Consider the following 23,038-nt stretch of genomic DNA (forward strand, 5'->3'; position numbering starts at 1 on the left):
CCCCATTCAAAATCGGCGGCGTGGGTGTCGTCCTGCTGGACGATAATGCACGACCACATATTGCGAACACAAGTTAATGACATAACAAACAAATTTATTCTGAATCGATTTCTAACATCGAATAGGATAATCATATAGCAGCTTATGAGCTTGACTAACTGTTTACTCAGGAAAATTGAATCGGGAAAATTAATTGGGAATTATGGACTTACGTTCTCGTAGGTCCACTGTTTCTCATAGGTTATATCTTTATATTTAAATTAAAATTATATTTTATTTTTGTATTAATAATAATTTCTTTTCTAAATTTTTCTGTATTAAAAATTAAATTTGTGTATTTAATCAGTAAAAGCTAGTAAATGATTTAAAACAAAATAACGCCTGCAAATGCTCACTCGTACATACATGTGCACAGTATATGTATTAATATGTACAGACATAATAATTGTTATAGTCACAAACCAAATAACAAAAAAAGACTATAAAACTAAATTAAATTTTTTTACAGGTACAAAAGAATGAAAAATGGTGCTTTACTGATACAAAAAACTTGGCGAAGATATAGAGCACAAAAAACTTACAATATAATACGACAAGGCTTCTTAAGACTTCAAGTAAGCATTCGTTCAAGACATTTAGCTAATAACTTTTTAAAATTCAGAACATCTACAAGAAATTTTCAGGTAATAATATTTAATTTTATGTAATTTCACAAAGAAGTCTGTTGTATTTTACTAAACTAAAAAAAAAACTCAGCAGCAAAAATAGTATAGTATTAACATAACAATAATGTAAATTCTATTCTAAATTGTTTTCAGTAGCTTTCTCGTTCATTTGAGGATCACTAATGAAAGAATTGAAGTTAAAAATAGGAAAAGATATTTATTTATTTATTTAGACTTAAAAACAATTTTTTAGGTCTTTATATTGTTTTAGTACGTAATTACGTAATCCAAAAAACAACTTTTAAAAATAAAAATGACTATTAAACTAAATGTTCCTAAATTTGATTCCAGTCTGAAAAGAACACTCAATTTATAAAGGAAAAAGTGAATAATGACGGCCTGTTGATATTTTCTGCTGTATTCATAGAATAATTTACTGTGTCAAAATACATGCATGTTTTTACCTCTGCAGCGCAAATGTTATGAATTCTATTAAATATGGGATGCATTAACATTTTATGCTCCTTGTTCGCTCGTTAAATGTCAGTGTTCGTACGTTTTTAATAATATGCTTTTTATCGGTTATTCTCCAATTTGTTGGAAGACGGGTATAGTTCAACTTTTTTTTAAGGGTGGCGACAAGTAATCTACTGTTAGTTCCTCATAACTTCTAATATAGGCCCCTGATGTTGCTAGTTGTTGGTAAGGTCTTTGAGAAGATATTATATTTGCGCATAAATGAGAGGTTGACATCGCAGCGATTATTGATGGAGGATCAGTATGATTTTCGTCCTGGTAAAGGGACACAGGACACTATTCTAAAAGTCATGAGTATTGTGAGGAATAGTCGTGCCGGGGTATGTCTTGGGGATTTTCTGACGTTCTGCTTTGTGATGGTGGCCACAAAGTAATAATGACACTATGGGTTTCCTCAGGGCAGTGGTACTGGGTCGTTTGTTACGGGATGTAGAGTTTGATGCTCTGATGCGGCTGAGGTTGCCCAGCGGTTGTTGCATTGTCGCTTATGCCGATGATGGGTTGCTGCTGGTCGAAGGATGCTTGCAGAACAAGATTAAACTTAGGGCCTCTCAGGCCTGTAGTTTGCTAGAGCTGTGGGACCATCAGCATAAGATGGCATTCAGTCCGGATAAAACCACAATGATGTTGCTGAAAGGCCATTTTGCTATGATGCGACGATCTATATCAGGCCACCAAATTTGCTATGTTCAAGTTCAGAAATACCTCGAAGTGCTACTTGATGAAAATTTTTGATTCAAGTAGCATTTACAATAAATCACAAAGAAGGCCAATAGTGCCTTCTTTGTTATTCGACGTATGGTGAATCTGACTTGGGGTGTATGTAACCTTAAAGACTGTGCGTATCCTTTATAAAGGTGTGTGTGAGGCAATTGTGTTGTATGCTGCACCTGTATAAGCAGGTAGGCTAAAATATAAAACTTGTAGCGATATTTTACTGAGGGCCCTTGCTGCTAAAAGAGGGTTACTGTGTTCATCTCTCATGAGGCTGTTCTGGTGATTGCTGAAGTGAAGTCCATTGATGTTCTCATGGTTGAGCATCAACAGTGGTTTTTTGTAAAAAAAGTCGAGTGAATTGACTTCTGCAAAAATGAGAGAGATTGAGAATAGTGGATTTCATTTGTTGCAGGAGAGATGGGATGCCAGCCTCTGTGGTGCTAGTGATAGTGTCTCATCTTTCATCCAGAGGTCCTGGATTCAAATCCTGGTCAAGCATTTTCACACTCTACTTGTCATTCATCTCATCCTCTGAAGCAATATCTAATGATGGTCCCAAAGGTTAAAAACAAAACATCTAATGGGCATTATACCCATGGTCTCTTCCCTGATGTGAGGAGTTTATAAGGCGCCTCTTGGGTGTCTCCTAATAAATATGTCACATGTTTCTTTTGAGCCATGGTGCTTTTAGGGATAAATTGGCTCGTTTCAGCCTGGCTGATTTGGGTAAGAGTTGTGTTTTAATGAACGATGCTTTTTATGTTTTGTATGTCTGTCTTTGTTATGAAGACAGAAGATACAGATTGTGAAGCAGCTCAGAGATATTGGATCTTACTGCTGTAAATTGGAAAAGCCAGGCCTAATAATGGTTTATAGTAGAGAGTTTTATGAAATATTTGGTTATTCAGCGAGTTGGGGAGGGCGTATAGGAATGGATGTTCGTGTAACATGGGTGCTAGGGTAGCTTTGACATTTTAGTTGCCATGGTAGGTGTTTTGAAGTTTTGTTTGGTGTTAATTTTTTTTGTTTTGTTATTTTGCGATGTTATTTGTTTAATTTTCCTTTGTTATAAGGCATTTAGCTCAAAATTTATAATTTGTTCTACTCAGTCAATTTCATACGAATAGGTTTGGTTTCTTGTTTTTTGTTATGTTAGTTTATAGGGTTTACACCGATGGAAATTTCATTCATGGCATTTGCGTTGTTGGCATTCTGACAAAGACCAAGATGATGCCATCAATCATTATGTAGGTCTAGAAGATGACCTCTGGGTAAAGCAAACCACCCTGGTGGTAAGGGTGGTTTGGCAACCAGAATCGTCACATGGCAGGATCTTCCCCTTCGTGGTTAGAATCCTATTACACATCTGTACCTTCTCAGACATCCAATGAATGTTGGATGCTCTAATAAAAAAATGCATACAGCAAAAGATACTTCAGTTTAATTTTATTAAATTAACAGATTTTCAATACTAAAAATTAAACAGAAGAAGAGAAATCAATGCTCGTCAAGGAAGGATGAGAGGCACTGATAAAAATTTAGGCTGCATACGTGCAGCAAATTTTCTGTATACCTTCAACAAATTTTATAAACTTCATTTTTTCCTGTTAAATTGCTTTATTTTATTTCTTGATAAAAAATGTCATTAATAAAAGCAGAATTTATTTAAAGAAAGAATTCATAAACAGTCATTTTAGTACATTCTTGGATTCCTATCAGTTGAAGCAACCCCCTTTAAGGAAACTGAATAAAATACCACTGGCCAAGGGCATATTAAAAAACCAGTTTCAAAAACTAAACTTAAATAGAATAAAGCATGTAGTTTCACAGTGGTTAATAATAAAAAATGTACACAAATTATAAAGAAAAAAAAATCTAATCTGACTGCTTGCCAATCACCTGTTCTAATTATTATCATTTACGATAAATCACTTTTTATGCTATAAAACTATTATATGCTATAAAGACGCAATTCCTCACCAAGGGGGATAGATAAAAGTCATAGATAAAAATGTCAAACAAAGTTTTAGACAATATCAAAAATATTATTGAACATTTAAAGACATTTAAATACAATTAGAATTTTTTTTGTATGCATCTTAAATTTTTTTGCAGATGTCCCTTCTCTTTAAAATTTTACAATATTTTAGACAAAAGTTATAGCAAAATTTACCTTACACACGTTTTATACTAAAATGCATCCTTTTAATTAAAACAATAAAAGAAACCATGAGGGGCAGAGCCCATTACAGCATTATAAGATAAACCTTTATAGACAGACAAAGCTGAATTTGTCAAACCGAAACAGCAAAAAAAAAAAAAATTTTTTAATTATCACAACTACATCTATGTATAAGATAAAACAGAAAAAAAATTAATGCAAATAACAGTTTTATCATAACATAGATATTTATTGAAATATATCCCAACAAGGTGTAGAATAATATTCCTCCTTATATTACTACTGATTACACATAAAAAAATAAAATATTTTAAGTTCACTTTTCTCTTTCAGGGCACATTTTAATTTTAAGAATTTAAATTATTACTGCATAAAAATATATACATACAATGCTATCATCACAAATCAGTCTTTGCATAATCTCAGCTTTGGGTTTTAAACTAACATAATATAAACAAAAATAATAAAAAAATTTAATAATTTTTTAAATTTAATATATAATTACATTTTAAAACAGATTTAATTTTATGCCAATACAGGCTAGATGTCGAGGTTTTCTGGTAAGGAGAGAAGTTTTTAAAAGAATGGAAAAACAAAAGGTAAGCACTTCATATATTTTTAAGATCAACAAACCAACTTTATGTTATAAAATGAGAATAATAATTACTACTACAATGTTTATGGGTATTTAGGTAAGCATTTAATTACACACCTGCTTAGCCTGCCCCATTCTGTCAATTACAGTATGTAGTTTGTGTTAACTTTTTTTTTAAACTATGACTAGTGTTAATACTTCCTCTAGTCATTTACCACTCTGTACAGGATATTTAAAACATTCTGTATAAAAATGAAACTCCTAAAATCCAACCCTGATTTTTGAAAGATTTCTCCGATTACTGAGTTCATTAAAAAAGTTACTGAGTTCATTAAGGAAGTTGTCTACCTACCGTATAAAAAATACACAATTTTTTAGTTGAATAGAGTGGAATATTTCTGTATGTAAGCTAGATATTTTACAGGGCAATGATATGTAGCATTTGCAAAATTAAAAAATAAACTGCAATTAGCTTGGATCCCAGGGTTGCTAGTTCTCACACTCTCACAGTAGAAGCTTCTGATGAAATACATTATTATGTACAACATGAATCTGTCAATAATTAATTAGTCAAAATTAGCAGTTTGTCCAGTCTTAAAGCAAATTACTACTTTCATGAACATCAATATTCACACAAGAAATAATTTATTTATTGGATAAAACAGAATTGGACCATGATTACTGTACTACATTCACAAAACTACACAATTTTTATAATGAAAAAAAACACTTAAATACTGAGTTATATTATAATATTTGAGTTTTATATTAATTTTAATAATTATTAACAATATTTATTTTTTGTCATCTATCACTCGAATGGTTTCATGCAATTCACCATTCTACCTAGCGTTTGCTCTATCCTCTAGTCAATAATTACCTTTTTAATTTAGGTTCTAAACTTCAAAGTATCTAACCATTTTATTCAAAGCATCTAACCAGCAAAATCATTAATGTTATTATATTATTCTCACCCTTTTGTAATACATCCTCACGTAAATTGTATTATGGTTAAATCAAAGATTATTTTTATAAAATCAAAAAATAAATCAATAGACTATTTTATTATTAACTTGCTTATTTACATTAGTGAGACGAGACTATAAGCAGGTTTTGAAAAAAATAAAAGGTGAATTTTTGTGAATAACACTTACATTGAGTGACAAAGTGGTTTTAACATATACAATGCAGCTTAGTATATTTACACACCAAAAATGGTGGATATAATTTTTGATAAATAAAAAACTCACATGAAACATATTTTTTTACTACAAGCGCATTTATATCTACTGCTCTTGAAGTATAATAGTGTAACTGCAATCTTCATGTTCAAACGAACATGTAAAACAAAACAGGCTAGGTTCCTAAAACCATACCACACAAATGTTATACATCTTTCTATATAACATATAAGAAATTAAAGGATAGTGCATGTTTTAATAGCAATTGTAAATCCATAAGCTAACTAAATTTCAGAAGTAAGGTATTTATGACTTCCTGCTTATAAGAAAATAATTTTTTTATTACACTGCCCAACAATGAAAATGTTTCAGGCTCAAAAATAGCTTTTATTATTCTGAATTCAAAAATCACAAATTAGCTCTTAGTTTGAATATACAATGACATATCATATTTTTTACCCGATCTACATTTTTAGTTTGAGGTAATCTTGTTTTTGGAGTTGTTACACTTGTTAAATGACAAAACACAACATTCTCCAGCTGTTTGTAGGTTATAAACATTATTACTGTTGTTGTGATTGTGAGTTTCATGTTGTTTGTTATAATTAGTGCAGAATTTATGGTTTTTGAGTGCTTTTGAAGTGAAAAATTTGTTATATCAAAATGCCACAAAAATATGTAAATTCAGTGAATAATTTTTGTTACACTTGTGATGAAATAACATTTTCATCATAGAAATGCACTCTGACACCTCTTGTGAAGACTGCCTATCAGCATTATTTTGGTAGGGGACCAGGATAAGTCACGGGCTCCACGTATATTTTCCAACTGTTATTCAGTTATACTACAAGAATGGCTGAAAAAAGAAATATCTATGGCTTTTGCTGTGCCTATGGTTTGGTGGAAGCCTACAAACCATACAGATAACTGCTGTTTTTGCTTGACTCCACACATAAAGGCAGGATTGTCAATGAAGAAAAGACAGTTCAATATCCTAATCTTCCATCTGCTATTCGGCCTTTTCCACACTCAAGTTAGTTTATCAGTTCCTACTCCACCCCAAAATTATGAGCTTAAAGTAGAAAATGAAAAAAAAGTGTGGAAGAAGAACCCAAACAAGCCTTCTAAATCCCATGACTCCGATTCTGACGAAAAAGTTGAAAATCACACAGACTGAATCAAGCGGAATTGAGTAATCTCATTCAAGACCTTGATTTGATGAAGGAGAAGGCAGAACTTCTAGGGTCAAAACTACAGCAACAGAATCTTTTTCATGATGTCAGGATCTCACAAAGGGATCTGCTTTGAAAAACAATCTCAAAGAAAACAAACTCAAGAAAAACAATCTTGCTCTTTTGCTTCAGACGTTAATGGCTTGATAAAATGTTTGAATTTGAATAATGAACCAACTGATTAGAGGCTATTCATAGATTCCTTCAAGCTTAGTCTGAAAGGTGTATTACTACACATTGGCAACCTGTTGGACATGCAGTTCACATGAAGGAGACTTATGCAAACATGGCAATCCTCCTAGACTGACATCAAATATGCTGTACAAAATTGTAAAATCTGTGGCAATCTAAAAGTCACTGCTGTACTCTTAAGAATGCAACAGGAACCTTAAAACTTGGGAAACCTTAAAAGGAGTCAATCAAGGATTTTTAGGCAAAAAAAGAAATGAAAACTACAGTCACTTGGTGACAGTACTTCTGCAAAAATACCATCAACTTGGATGCAACTGTCCCTTAAAATCCATTTTCTCCACTCACACCTGAAGTTTTTCCCTCCTAGTCGTGGAGTTATCAGTGATGAACACGGAGAAAGATTCCATCAGGATATTTCTGTAATGGAACACATATATCAGGGCTGTTGGAATGAAGCAATGCTTGCGGATTACTGCTGGTCTGTGAGATGCTCTGGAACTTGCTTACAAGAGGAAAACCAAAAGACAATGGATCTCATGAAGCCACCACATGATTCTCTTCAGACTCAACCAACTACCAGGTATTCATCCATCAATTAAAAACTCTTAGAATGTAACAGTCATTAAAAAAACATCAAATGGACTTTCTATGTTGTTGGTATATGCAATAAAAATATATCATTTTCTCTTAATCCGTTAAAATAAAATACTTTCACCTATTGTACATCACAGAAACTAGAGCTAATAAAAATTTATCTTTGTTATATTCGTTTTTATCAACCCAAAATTAGTAAGATTTGATTCATGAAGTGAAGGAAACATTAAAAAAAATCCTTTGTTGGGCAGTGTTATTAGAAGTCAATTGCTTCAATCATTTATTTCACATTTAAACAACAATGAAATAACCATGTTATAATTTCATAAAATAAAATTTTAATTTTTTAGGTACAGTACAAAAGAGAAGAATCTATTGGTGACATAGATGCATGGATTAATTCAGTTTTTACAGTAGCACTTCAAGATACTGAGCACAACAACTTGATAACAACACTATAAAAAAAGCAGCTTACAATACTACTCTATTTAATATATTCCTTTTTTAATGAAAATAAAAATATTAAAATAAAATATTAATTTCTGATTTCACTTGCATACAATAGAGTTGTATTGTTTTAACCATAAATTAAATGTAATATTAAAAACAAAAAACGTACTTTTTGTTCTTGAACATTTTTAGTATTTTGTAATACTTATCAGAAGAAACTAGTAGCTTATTACTGACAAATGAAGAGGGGAATGTGGCAAATTTATGAAGAAAGAAGTATTTAGAAAAATATAGTTAAAAGAAGAGACAGACTTACAGGCTTAAGGATTAAGGATTAAGGCATCCTGGAATAGTCGCTTTAATATTGGAGGGACAGGTAGAAGGGAAAAATTGGCAACATTGGTAGAATGGAAAATTGACAGGCAGGCAACATTCGGAATATATAAAACATTCTAGACTGGCACTAGATAGGGAATCTTGGAAAGCTGCATCAAACCAGTCGAATGACTGAAGACAAAAAAAAATTAGACGAAACAATTTATAACTATAACATTGTAAACCTGAAAACTGATTATTTCATTATTTATGAATCAATCACTAACTACATCATCAATTATTCCAGGAAGTTCCTGCTAAACTTAAGATATAGGATATCCTCTATTAAAATAAAAAAAGCTGAGAAAAAATTTTTTTTGTTGAAGTTTACCTGCAAAAAACTCCCCCTCTTTCTGGTGTGAAAAGGTAAAGCAGGACTTACAAAAATTAGCTAAATAATCTGTCATGCACGAATGTTTTGAGAAAAAACAATAAATGTCATAAAAAATAGCCAAAAATGTAACTTTTACATTTCTAATTTTTTTTTAGAAAAATTATATTAAAAATCAGCTTATTTATTTTTCCATGTGTTTAATGTTGATTTTTTTTATACATATTTGATTAGAATTAAATATTTTGCAAGATTTGTAGCAAAATATTTTTTATTCTTTTGAAATTATTTTCATACAAATGTGAAGTTTAATTTTTTGAGTATTTTCTTTGAATATGTCCACATATTCTGGATTTCTCAAAGTATTCAATCACAATTTGAGATCATTACTTTACTCTATTTTCAAATGACGGCAGTCTAGTCTGCATTCTCTTGTCAAACACACCAAGACAGCATGTGGCTGTTTTTATTCTAGCTGTTATCTCTTCCATATTATTATAAAATATTTATTGTTGACTATTACACCAAGTAATTGAAATAAGTAAACTTTTTGAATCATCGACTTCAGTTGCTGATCCTTTCCTCTCTTGAAAGTTATTATGGATCTTTTCACTTTTTATTCTCAAGCCCACTTTGGCTGCTTCTTTTATCATTACAGTAGACATACATTTTTCTGACTTCTCCATCACCTGCACCCACCAGAGCAATATTGTCAGCAAAAACCAGTGTCTGCGTCTTTCTTCAAACTAGTACTAATACTTGGAAGTTGAGTTGGTTTTCAATTTAATTACTTTACTAAGAATAATATTAAAAATGGCTGATGAAATAATATCAACTTGTCAAACTCCAGTTCCCACTTTGAAGCTCTGTTGTCTTCCCATTAATTTTTAACAACGCACTCAAGATTCCACATGCTTATGCTTGCTATTATTAGTTTGCTGGGAATACCTACTTCCTTCAATGACTTTAAAATTTCTTCCCTGATTATACCGTCCACAAACAGCCACCTGTTCTTCCATAATGAATTCTTAGCATTTGCAATTATTTGCCGCAATATAAAGATCTATTGTTTATTTTCCCTTCCTAAACCCCGCCTAATGTTCTCCCACTGCTTCTTCAATATAAGGGTTTACTATGTTTAAGATTGTCCTGGATATTTAATACACGATGACTAGTAATGATATTCCCTTGCAATTTTTAGTATTGGACATTTTGTCCCCTTTTTTATGAACTGGGCTTATGACAGCTGGCTTCCATTCTTTAGGCATGTCCACACACTAACAAATAATTTGAATAACCTTTGCATTAAGCTGCTCCGTCTGTATTTCCATATCTCCCCTTGCTATGCTATCTCTCCCTGGAGCCCTTCTACTTTGACATTTTAGTTGCTTTTTCCACTTCTTCCAGCGAGAGTTCTTCTACTAATTGTTGCACTACTTATTCAATGGTTTCAGTTCCTTCTTGTACATTACCCTCTATCTGAACAATTTGCACATCACTTTCCAACATCCTTTGTTTCGCATTTCTTCTCTTTCTTACTGCCTCATTACACAACTCGTCGAATCACTTTTTACTCCTCTTCCTGTCTTTCCTGAATGTCTCGATCTCCTGCCTCCAGTACAGTTTCTTTTGTTCTTTCCCACATCTCTTTTACTGCTGGTTCTCCAATTACACCTATTTCCACATCATTCACAGCACTAAATTTGCTTTCAATTTTCACTTGAAATTTATTCTTTTTACACTCATCCTGAAAAAAATTAGCATCAATTACCTGCTGTCTAAAAGGATCTTGCCATTTTTTATCTTACTTTGACTAGTAGTAGGTCTTGAGACAATTTCTGCTCCCGTTAATACCCTTACAACAGTTACATTACTATTGTGTCTAATTTCTACCAGTATGTGGTTGATCTGACTTATTTTATCATCAAGGGATAAGCAAGATTGCTAATGAATGTTTTTGTGAGGAACAGCAGTTCCCATTATTCATAGATCTTTAGAAACTGCAAGAGAGGCTAATCTCACCCATTTCCATTTGGTCTTAACTGCAAGTTATGGTTCCCCACAAAGGTTTCCAACCATTCTCCTTTCCCACTTTTGCATTTGCATCTCCCGTTACCAATTTTATGTCAAATTTAGGAATTCTATCATTTACGTACTACAATAAGATGTAAAAGTCGTTTTTTGTATCTTCTACACTTTATTCTGTTGGGACATGGTAACTAATGATTGAAATATTTTTTTAATTTTCCCTTTGCAATAATCTAACAAATCCTCTCATTAATTGCTTCAAATTTGGCGAGGTTAGCAACATAACAATTCCAGTTTGAAGTATGTGTGTTCCATCTTTATGTCCACTGTATAGTATAGTATAATTTTCACCTTTGTGGATTCCTTCCTCAGGCCAACAAATTTCTTGTAAGGTAACTATGTCCATGTTGTACCAAGTTAGTTCCAATTCTAAGGATTTAAGTGCCCCAGGTGCATACAATGTTCTCACATTCCAGCTTCTAAATCTCTCATTCTGTTTTAGACTTACGTTTGTGTAAAGGCCATTTTTCCTATAACAGCCTGTTGTACATGTTTTTTGAACAGTCTGGGATTTACAATATAGGATTTTTAGGCCCACGATCGATCCTTGACTCGGAAGGCCAGTTTCGAATTGTATGACTCTAGCCTACTTCAACAGTGCCAAGCCCACTGAAGAAGTGTTTCTCATCCTGCACTGCAGAGTAGTACCAGCATAACTCTTGGCAACCCCTTCACTTCCACACATGGTCAGGCAGTATAGTGCTTTCATTACTTTGTAGAGAAAATGACTTTACCTGGATGTTGCCCGTCGAAAGGACTTTCTCTAGACATACATAATTAATTAATAAAAGTTAATCAAACTGTGATTTAATTAGCTACTAATATAAGTTAATACACAGTTTAAACTACGTTTTAAACATAATCTAGATTGTTTAAATTAAGTAACTGAATGAAGTAAATACTTGGGGGTGTTTATTGAATGAAAATATGTACCCATTCAGCAATATACATTGTTGCTTAAATTTCAAGTCTTTCACAGTATACCACCTTTTTAGTCCTAAAAAAAATGTTCATAATCCTCCCGTGCTGATTGCTAGTTAATGAAACTTTTGGGGTTAATTAAGACAAAGTAATTCAATAATTGAAATTATATTTTTAAAAATACATTACTACAGTTGATGAGAATTAAGTAAGTTAACTATACATAAGCCAAGCACATTGCTTATTATAATAAACAATTCATGTAAAAAAAATACACTATATACAAATACAAAAAAAAAGTTAAAATATAAAAGAAACTGTTTATATTATTTTAATTCATTATAAAAAAGATTAGTTGCACAATATATTTCAATGACGTACTACTTTTTTTATTTTTGATATCACATAATTCAATTGTGTAAAAAGTGTGTAACTTTATATTTTTTGTGTAAATAAAAGAAAAATATCTGTTGTTCTTTACAACATAAAAAAAAATGAGTAACTACCAAAATATCAACAACCATCATTTCAATTATTATTTTTTATAATAATGTTGAATACAGCTTTTGATAAAATCTCTCTAGTCAACAGCTAATGATATGAATACATTCAAATAATTACACATTTTTATTTTTTCATATTACCAGTTTAAAACTTACAAAAAGAAGAAAAATCACAAAATCTTAAAGAGTATGGCACAGAAAAAATATAGGAACTTAAATTATACATTAGTATGTATTCCACAATATCCTCCATTGACTTAAACTTGAAAAAATCAATTTCAACACACTGAGGACAGTTGATTCTGTGCATGGTTTAATAATAAACATACTGACCACAGCTGTTTTTATTTTTATTTATTTTATTACATGTAGTCTATAATAAAGTTTAGTTCAATTTTTTAACTATCTTATTAAAGATTTTTTCATCATTTAATGTGAACAAAACTGTAAACACCAGAAAAAACAACACTAGAAATCACATATTATCCTTCTACACATTTTTAAAACACAGTTTTCTTTAGTGTTATAACAAATAATGCTATAAGAAAAATTACAAATTCACAAACTATAATGTAAAAATGACTAATTTTCTATAAAAACATGAACTGAACATAATTTTTTTTCTTAAATTAAACATTAAAAAATAAAGATAAATTTATTATACCTAGAAAGTAAATATTTACTAATAAAATAGTATAATTTAATGTCATGGTTTAAAATAAAACTAATATTTAATATTAACTGATTTATTAGCAGGAAATGGCACCAAAAGATGATAATGAAAATATAAATAATTCAGGGATAATGACTTGATACGTTATATTACAAATAATATAAGACTAAAAACAAATAAAATAAATCTCAATTTACAATATAGTTACAATGCACACGAATACACCTATAGAAATTTCAAATTCATTTTTATTGGGAAACCAAAATTAAATTTCATTAACTAGTTATAGTCTGATTGTTCTATTGTAAGACAAAAATTCATATTAATACTTCAAAATACGACTAAGTTACTTTTAGTTTTTAATTATAGTCATTAATTTAGCCATTATAATAATTTTAATGGGAATGAAATAGACGAATTGAAAATTGAATCAAAAAAAATTTCATGTAAATTACAAAATATGTATATATATACATGCCATAACACTCAGTAATCATAACCTGATAGGAACACTAAAAGTTTGGTTAACAATATAATACCACAAAAGTTTCAATGAATTTGTCTTTACTATAAATAATCTAATCTAATAAACATTAAAATATGAATATATTTTTTTTTTTTTTTTATTTTTTTTTTTATAAATTCATGATAAAACATTTTGCAAACCATCAAGAAAAAGATGTCACTATTAAAATAATAAAATGAACAAAAATAAAGGTTGCTCGAATTTTATTAAATAAAATGAACCTTTTTTTTATTAAAGATGCACTTAACAGTCGACAGTGAAATTAAAATTCAGACTGATAAAATTAGTTACAATCAGACAAAGTATAAGTTTTTTTCTCAGTCCGCTTGTTACACAGGCTGAGATTTTAAATATTAACCTGTGCATCGCTATATCTTACTACAGTTACTAACAATAGACAGAAAGTTATCACTATCATATTTTAAATAAACAAATCATTATAAATATTACTGTATAAACCTTAAAGATAAAATAATAATTTTAATAATTAGTACCTGATAATAATATAGTTAGACAATAAATTAATTAGTCGCAATCAATATTTACTTTGTAGGACTGTTTAAACCGACCTCTATCATTATAATTACTTGGTATCATTGGCTGTGAGACATGCTACTTTCATTGAGAGTTGTTTGTGGTCTGATGACAAATACTTTTTTTTAATAAAACTTAATTAAGAGAAACATATATAATTTAGATTAACAAATACAAAATTATTATTACTTTTAACATAAAAGTACTATCAAATTAGCTATACCTGACTAATGATTAAGTATGATTCATTTACATATTGCATCCAAAACTATTAGCATTTAGGTTCTACTTTCATTTATCAATTAACTGATCGTGTAGAGTTTTCACTAAACAATCATTAAATATGACTGAACATCATCTGTTTATTAAATATTATTTTATTATTAATTTATAAATATTATTTATTAAATTTGGACTGGTTTTTTTTTAATCTACAGAATGTATTTAATTATAATAGACATTATTTATACTAATCTCCTTTGCCTGCTTAACAGTCGACTGAAGTGTGTGCTATATTACAAGATATTAAACAAATATAGCATATGCCATGGCATTATATTTTGGAATTTTACACTGGCTCAACCAATAATGATACTACTATAAGCCTAGCTTATTTTAATGAGATTATATTTTAATACTGATCAAGTGATGATGCTGTAAAATTCCTTTGATTTTTTATAAGCCACTACACGAATAACTTGATAATTAGCACCATTTTAAGAGTTTAATATTAATAAAGTTCATTCCCAGCAGTATATTAATTTTTTCCGATCTCAGATCTCTCAATAATACCCTTCTGGAAATGAGGAAGAAAAAACCTGCAACATTAATATGAAAGTTACTATTTTTTTTTATGTTTTCAGTCTTTTTTAAAAAACAAAGGACAAAAAATATGTACCGTCTACACATAATAGTAGTATGTACACTGTTTACATGAAATATAGATTCTGTAATAACATTTCACAGTATTTTTTGTAGTTCATTTATTTTAATCCACATGAATCACATTAAAACTGGCTTGTATAGAATGAATAGTTCTCTGATTAAGCTACCCAGATGAAGTTGAAAAGTTTAGTATTTTTCTTTATAATATAATACTTTATAATACTTTACACATACAGCAGAATACCGGGCTATTCAAAAGAATGCATACACACTTTAAAAGCACTTCATACATGCAATGTACTTCAATTCACATTGGCTACAGGTTCAATATGATTGATTAATAGCAACAGATTGTGTTAGTGTTAATCAATCTGATGAGTTGCAATCAGTTGATAAAGTGCAGTAATGGCGCTTTCATTCCAGTAGCGAAAAACATTTTTAAGTGGTACTGGAAGTTTGAGAACATCTGTTAAGCATAATGTCAATGGAGGCAGGAATATTGAACTGAACCTCCAACACGCCTAAGCATTGCTCACTTGTGCAATAAGTCGATTCTCCAGGACTCCGTGTCTGGTGTGGATTATCATCAAGCATGTTAACTGAACCGTTCTTTTTCCAAGGGGTGGTTACTGGCCAGACTTACTTGGAGATACTGGACACATCAATTATACTATCCATTAGGGCTGTGTTTGGTGACGATTCATTTCTTGTTTGACAAGATTGCACCCTGCCGCACTTGCTTTAGATATGCATTGGTACCTGGATAACACTGTATCAGAACAATGGATAGAATGAACGAGGCTGATTAAATAATAGCCCCCCTCCATCCACCTAGATTTTTACTTCCGGGGGACAGTCACGGACATAATGTACAATAAGAAGCCACAGACACAAATGGAAGTTCACTGTGAAATTGAAACGGCTTGTGAAACGATTGCTGTGGCTCTTCTGGAAAATGTCACTGGGAATGTACTACATCGTGCTCAAAAGTGTTTGCAGGCTGGTGGTTTGCAGTTTGAGCACTTATTGAGAAGAAACTGTATCTGTGTTGTTACTTTTCCCTTTATATTGTTGTAATACTTACAATAATATATCTCCCAATTTGCAGCTATTCCATTTTAAAGTGTGTATACATTTTATGGAACAGCCTGGTATATTAAAAGACATAAACCATTTAATGTTAAAGGAACACTTTTATTATTTTTTGATCATTAAATCTTTAAAATTGTTAAATTCTAAATATTATACTAAATATAAAACTATAAAAATTAAACTGTTCAATTTAATTAAGAACCAGTGAATTATTTATGAGACATTTTACATTCTAATTATAACTTTTTTTTTTCCATTTAGTCCGGGATCACTCTTATTGTTAGATTTGGTCTAATCTTCAAAATATTGTATATTATATTTATACAAGTATTACAAGCCAATTTTTACAGAATGCTAGTTTTTAAACCTTAGAGAAAATTAATTTTATGGAGCAATCTGATGCACAACAGTACAATATTACTATATTGTACTGTTAATATTATTAAACATTAACAATAAATACATCTAGTGAGTATTCTATTGAACACAACATATACTCTATTTCATTAGTTAATAACAAAAAAAAAAAAAACATTTATCAGAGTCTTAGAAATGATGTCAGTAATAAAGATTCATTTTTTAGTTTAGTAGAAGGAGATGGTGAATAGATCAAAACATTCGATCAAACAGCAATAGCAAACATTGATTTGTATTAATAATTTATGCTTGGAATTCCATATTAATTTTCAGCAAGAGTTTTTGTGTAAATTTAATTTGTATAACTCATGTTCAATAAAACTAATAAAAAATAAGAAAAATTAAAATGATATCAATTTACAACTGATAAAAATACATAATAAAATCTAATACATAGATATGTATTTAATAAATCATCTATAAATGTTTCTGACATCAAAATTATTTTTTTTTAAATTTTATGAAGATAATATGTACATGTCAAAATAAAAATCATACCAAAACTATTTTAGTTACACAGTCTAATAATCTTTTTTTTTTAGTTTTATAAATATCCAAGTTAAACAAAGCCTGCCCTTTATTATGTATACAAAAAACATAACACTCTATTTTTATTTTTTTATTTTAGAAACAGCATATTGTTAATATTGTAAAAATAATGTAAATATTTTATAAAGGAATAATCACATTCTTGAATATATTATAATTTTAATCAAAATAAAAAGGGTTTCATTCGAATTAAAGTTAAATTAAGTAAATTTCTAAATAGCTCATTTATCCAAGGAATTAAAAGCAAAACATTATCATAGAACAATAATACGATATTCAATATTATATTTCTTAATAATTAAGACCTATTTATTCGTACTCTACTGAACAAGAAATTACAAGAAAATATAAAAGTTACAATCCAAAGAAAATTAATAATAATCTAAATAACAGAACATTATTCAATGTATTTATTATAATAAAAAAAAAAAAATCGTAATTCTACATAATACTGACCAAAGACCAATGAATGTGTAATTCTGTCAAAAAATTATGCCTAATGAAATTGATTTTATACCATCAAATACAAACCAGACTCTTGTCTTCATGGTTCGCCTACGAATATAAGTAGGGTGGCACAAAGGGATATTAATGGTGAAGATGTGTGGAGGGCTCTGACAATCCATATATTTCTTACTCAACATTTATGATTATCTGGTCAGTAGTGTAGTATAATGTAAGAGGACCAATTTTGGTTGCACAACGTATTATTATGAAGTTTCTCACAAATGAGGACATGAAATCCTCTGAAATTCTGACTAGACTACACGCACAGTTAGGGATGTGATGTTTTCTTATACGCGAGTCTATGTTAGGTCCAGCAAATTTAAAGGATGGCGTAAAGCTGTTGAAAATGAGTCACAATAGCCATTCTGAGGTCTTGATGGTTGACAGCATTCAATAATCCGTAACCTCATTGAAGACAATTGTATTCTTATGGTTGATGAAATCGCTTCAGAAGTGGGTATCGGTCATGGAAGTGCTCTTACCACTAACAAAGCACCTTGGGGTTCCACACAGTCTGAACGAGGGTTGTTCCAAGACTTTTAATGCAAAAATCAGAAACAGGAAATTTGCCAAAGGCTTCCGAATCAATTTTGACAAAAAAGAAATAACTTTTTGCATTGAAAATTGTATTCAATGAGATGTAGGTCTGTTGCTAGATTCCCAAGTCAAAACCAGCAAGTATAGAGAAGCACAAGAATAGAGAGAGAGAGAGAAAGAGCCTTGCCCTGTAAAGGAAAAAACGATCTGTTGGTTAGAAAAGTCCTTGCAACTGTTTTTTAGGTCCAAGAAGATGTACTTCTCATCAATTTCCTCCCAAAATGTCGTACTGTGAATGCTGTGTACTACTGCCAGCTCTTGGGCCAAATGAAAGCCATCATCTACAGGAACAAATTCACCATCAGCCGATCAGAGATCAGATTCTCCTTCACAACACCAGGCCTCACATAATCATTAGCGCTCTGGATAAACTTAGCAGAATTTACTGGGAAACTCTAAAACATCCTCTCCATAGTCCAAATTTATCTCCCTGCAATTTCTTTTGTTTAGGCCACTGAAGAAAGCGATGGGAGGATATCGATTCCAGAGCAACAATGAATTAGGAAAGTATGTGCGTAATTGGCCTGTGACATATCCACAAACTTTTTATGAAAAAGCTCCCAAAACACACATTCAAGTGATTGTTTCTCTTCCCATCCTACGTAAACCCACTACACTCACTCACCAACACGTACCAAGAAGCAAGCAAATTGAGCTACTGTGCATCAACCAGCAATGCTTACAAAACTTAAGACATTTACTGTACTCATCTACATTCTAAACTAAAATGATCTTGTTTTGAGTTGCTTCTTATGTTTATATAGATTTTGCTTCTTTAAAAGCATTGTTAATTATTTATTAAAAATATTAAACTAACCTCTAATTAAATATGAAAATAAAGTTAAAATAAAAATATAATAAAATGAGGAAGAAAATTTCCTGCTAAAATTAATATCATTCAACATCACAATTTATTTTACATCATAGCAACAGAGTATTCTGAAATACATTTACACTGACCACAAATAGAATATTTTTAAAATATTTCCTGCTAGCAGAAAGAAATTATCAAAATTCATTCACACTATTAAATCACAAAAAAGGTATAATAAAGAGAATCTTTAAGAAAATTATTGCATAATTTATTGTCTTAAACAACTGAATATAAACAGATTAACTGCCTACACATATACACACATAAATAAAACAGTTTTTCTTGAATGTAATATGTAAAGAAATAAAGTTAGTTTTAAAATACTGAAATTAATTCTTTATTCTAATAAAACGTATAACTACTGAAAGTATGCCTAACAAAGGCAAATGAGACTCCAACAATAATTTAATGAAACATAGCAGAAAGGATTAAACAAAGAAAACCGATCGCTTTCAGAACTTTTCAACTTATTATTCTTCATATGTTTCATTAATTCTACACACCTTTAAAAATGGCCAATTTTAGTTTCTGTTAATTTATTACCATTAAAGTATATCGGTAAAGTTTACAACAAACTTTTTTCTTTACCTTTTACACGAATGGTACAGAGAAATGAAATTTGTAAACCTGTAAAGTTATGCATGTACATTTGCAGTACTAACTTTCTTGGAGTCATAATTTTTAACTTAAATCATATAATCTCTTTTTAAGAGGTATGCTTTAGTAGAAATAATATGTATTCCATAACTTTTTCTACATGCAGTACACATTTCCATACTTTATGTTACAAATAAATTAATTTTATAACATAATTACAAATTTCTTATATATTTCCTAATTAAATGATTCAATGTTAAAACGCAAAACAAAATCATAGTATCTAAAAGATATAGACTTATTATCATTAATTGGATTTTAATAGGAAATAAAATCACTAAAATTTTTACAAAGTTATTAAAAATAATAAATAGCAACAATAAGCGCACATATTTTTGATTTTTTTGTTCAATTTAAATTTATCAATTACAGCAGCTAAAAAATTATAATATATTTTCAAATAATTATTTGCTACAATATATACATACACATATAAAACATTTAAAAAATCCTAATATGTAAATTAATTTCAATAATTTACTATTCTACTAATAAAATAAACTATTTTATATTTTTAGCAAGTTAGCTTGGAACATTCTTTCGTCCCAACTATAACAAAAAAAAATCAAATACACAGTTTTAAAATAATAAAATAAATACTTATTTATTCAAGCTAATGTGAAACAAACTCATATAAAAAAAATCTTTAATAAAATACAGAGAATATGCAAAAGTATATGTGACTTTGATCCTATATTGTTGTTAATTATCCTCCAAATTAAATTTAATGCTACCAATACATTTGTTTTACAATTTCCTTTAAAGGCAATTTAATTTTTTTTTAAAGATTAAATTTTTAAAAAACTGACCAATTTTTTTTTTTTTTTACAAAAATGTTTAATTTTTCATTATTTAATGAAAAAAATAAAAATATATTGTTAGATGCAGAATTATCTTGTTATTTAACATAATTTCTTTGAAACCAATAATTAAAGTCTAGATCCTGGATTTACTGAAATAAATTTAATATTACATTGGTGAAAGAATTTATTAAACAATAAAACTAATTTATTCAATAACAATTATGAAAAGTTATTTTAAGTTGCAATAAAGTGGGTGGTTCATCCATCAATCAATTTTTCCAATTATGCAAGAAAATAATCTATACATATATATATATATACACAAATGGGTGCATGCACTTCTGAATTTATGTCTAAATAGATGTTCATTATTAAAAATACAAAACCAAATGTTACTTAACCTGAAAATAAAAAGGATATTAATTTTAGATTGAAAAGGAGCCAGCCTATATGGCACGAGTGGTAGTATCTCGGCCTTTCATCCTAGGTCCCAGGTTCAAATCCCAGTCAGGCATGGCCATTTTCACATGCTACAAAAATTGTCATTCATCTCATTTATATAAAAAAAAGAAATCAAAAGGAAATTTTGTAAACAAAAGTAAAAAAGGATCTTTTGTATGATAATTTTACAAAACAACTTAATGACTAGTGAAAAACTAATTTACTTTATTTAACTCCACCTGCGATCACGTTAATATTAATACGGTAATTAATACCTTATTACATAAAATTATATAGATATTATTTTAGAGAAATTTTAAAAGAAGCTGAATAAATTATTATTAATGTTTCTGGTGGAGTCTATATGTAATTTAAAAAAGAATTAAATAATACTAAAACACAATGTACCTGTTAAATCAGTGAATTCAAAAGTGTGCTTATCACCCTCCTTTAGGGTATTAAAAGCCTCAGATTGCGGACCAAAGACGGATTCTACAATACTGGCGAAGGAGAAAATTTAGACTCCGTAGAAGAGGCGGTGCTGTGTATGAGCATGCTGTAAATATGTTTGTTGATGCCAGGCGGTTACTAAATTATCTAATAAAATCTAGCAAGAGAGCACGTTGGAAGGAGTTATGCTTGGAGCTGGACTCGGACCCGTGGGGATGTCCTTTTCAGATCGTCATGGGAAGACTGGGTAGAGGTTTGCCTGTCCTTACAACTGAGTCTGCTGGTATACAATTGAGAACACTTTTTCCGGTGGCTGAATCGGGTCTATCGGAGCTGGTTGAATGCGATGCAGGTCAATTCACACAACATGAAGTCACCTTGGCGGTATCTAGACTCAGGAACAAAAAGAGTCCGGGTCCAGACTGTATTCCTGCTGCGATCCTCAAGGGACTTATGATGAAAGCCCCTTGGGAAATGACATATGTGGCAAGTTATTGCTTGCAGAACAGGACCTTCCCTAATTGTTGGAGGGAGTCGCGCACTGTGTTCTTGTCCAAGAAGACTGCTAATGCAGAAGTGGTTGGTTACCGCCCGTTGAGCCTCATAAACAATATGGGGAAAGTGGCTGAGAGATTGATCGCAGAAAGGTTACTGCTTGAGTTAGAGACAGGCGGGGGGTATTCATAACAACCAGTATGTGTTCAGGCGTGGCAGATCGACGCTTCAAGCGATTGAAAAGATAACTAGCTGGGCTATAACAGTCAAGGCTGGAACATGGTGCACCAGGAAGATTCCTTTACTGGTTATGCTCGACATTAGAAATGCTTTTGGGACCGTCCAGTGGGACTCCATCATGGCGGCTTTAGTCAGAAGGCGAATAAGCCCTTACATTAGGAGACAGATCTCGAATACCTGTCTGAAAGATTGACTACGGTTAGCACGCTTGATGGTGACCTACGATACCAAGTTCATGGTGGTGTCCCCCAGGGGTCAGTACTGGGACCATTACTTTGGTTACTGGTCATTGATGATCTATTACGACTACAGCTACCTGAAGAGACGGAAATAGTGGCCTATGCTGATGATTTAGCAATACTCACCTCTGCGAGATCAGAAGATGTCCTCGAACAAAGGAGCAATGATACTCTAGAGATCGTAAATAACTGGCTAACCGACAAAGGATTAACACTTTCAGTAGATAAAAGTCAATATATTATGTTGGCGGGAAGGAGACGCCTGCGAGATCTTGAACTTAAGATAGGGGAACATAAGCTTGAACGTGTCAATCAGGCTAAATATCTGGGAGTGATAATTGATAAAACCTTGAGCTTTAGTGCTCATATAGTATATAGATGCGAGAGAGTTGAAGGATTACTACAAGCCCTCAAAAGGCTATTAGCTGGCCGAGATGCCCCAAGATCATCTAAACGTAGGGTTATAGTCTCCGCATGCACCTCGGCTTTATTGTAT

At 30.7% G+C, this 23,038-nt stretch overlaps 2 protein-coding genes across 6 annotated transcripts in view; one reads left to right on the plus strand and one right to left on the minus strand.

Moving 5' to 3' along the window:
- Nucleotides 1-8,484, plus strand: part of LOC142319624 (myosin-VIIa-like) — a 58,767-nt gene extending 50,283 nt beyond the window's left edge. The window contains exons 15-17 of one of the 4 annotated variants that reach the window (XM_075357118.1): nucleotides 509-614; nucleotides 4,641-4,700; nucleotides 8,246-8,484. In XM_075357118.1, coding sequence (XP_075213233.1) covers nucleotides 509-614; nucleotides 4,641-4,700; nucleotides 8,246-8,356 — 277 coding nt within the window. In that variant the 3' untranslated portion in view covers nucleotides 8,357-8,484. Of the gene's footprint in view, nucleotides 1-508; nucleotides 684-4,434; nucleotides 4,507-4,640; nucleotides 4,701-8,245 lie in introns of those variants that run through there. The other 3 variants (XM_075357119.1, XM_075357117.1, XM_075357120.1) reach the window with 3 other exon arrangements.
- A 3,742-nt stretch (nucleotides 8,485-12,226) lies between these two features.
- Ehbp1 (Eps15 homology domain containing protein-binding protein 1) overlaps nucleotides 12,227-23,038 on the minus strand; it is a 164,322-nt gene continuing 153,510 nt past the window's right edge. The window contains exon 25 of one of the 2 annotated variants that reach the window (XM_075357124.1): nucleotides 12,227-15,114. The gene's annotated coding sequence lies outside the window, so the exon portion shown is untranslated. The remainder of the gene's footprint in view (nucleotides 15,115-23,038) is intronic. The other variant, XR_012755234.1, reaches the window with a different exon arrangement.

This window comes from Lycorma delicatula, chromosome 2 (assembly GCF_047948215.1).
Source record: "Lycorma delicatula isolate Av1 chromosome 2, ASM4794821v1, whole genome shotgun sequence".
In the NCBI taxonomy this organism is placed as follows: Eukaryota; Metazoa; Arthropoda; class Insecta; order Hemiptera; family Fulgoridae; genus Lycorma; species Lycorma delicatula.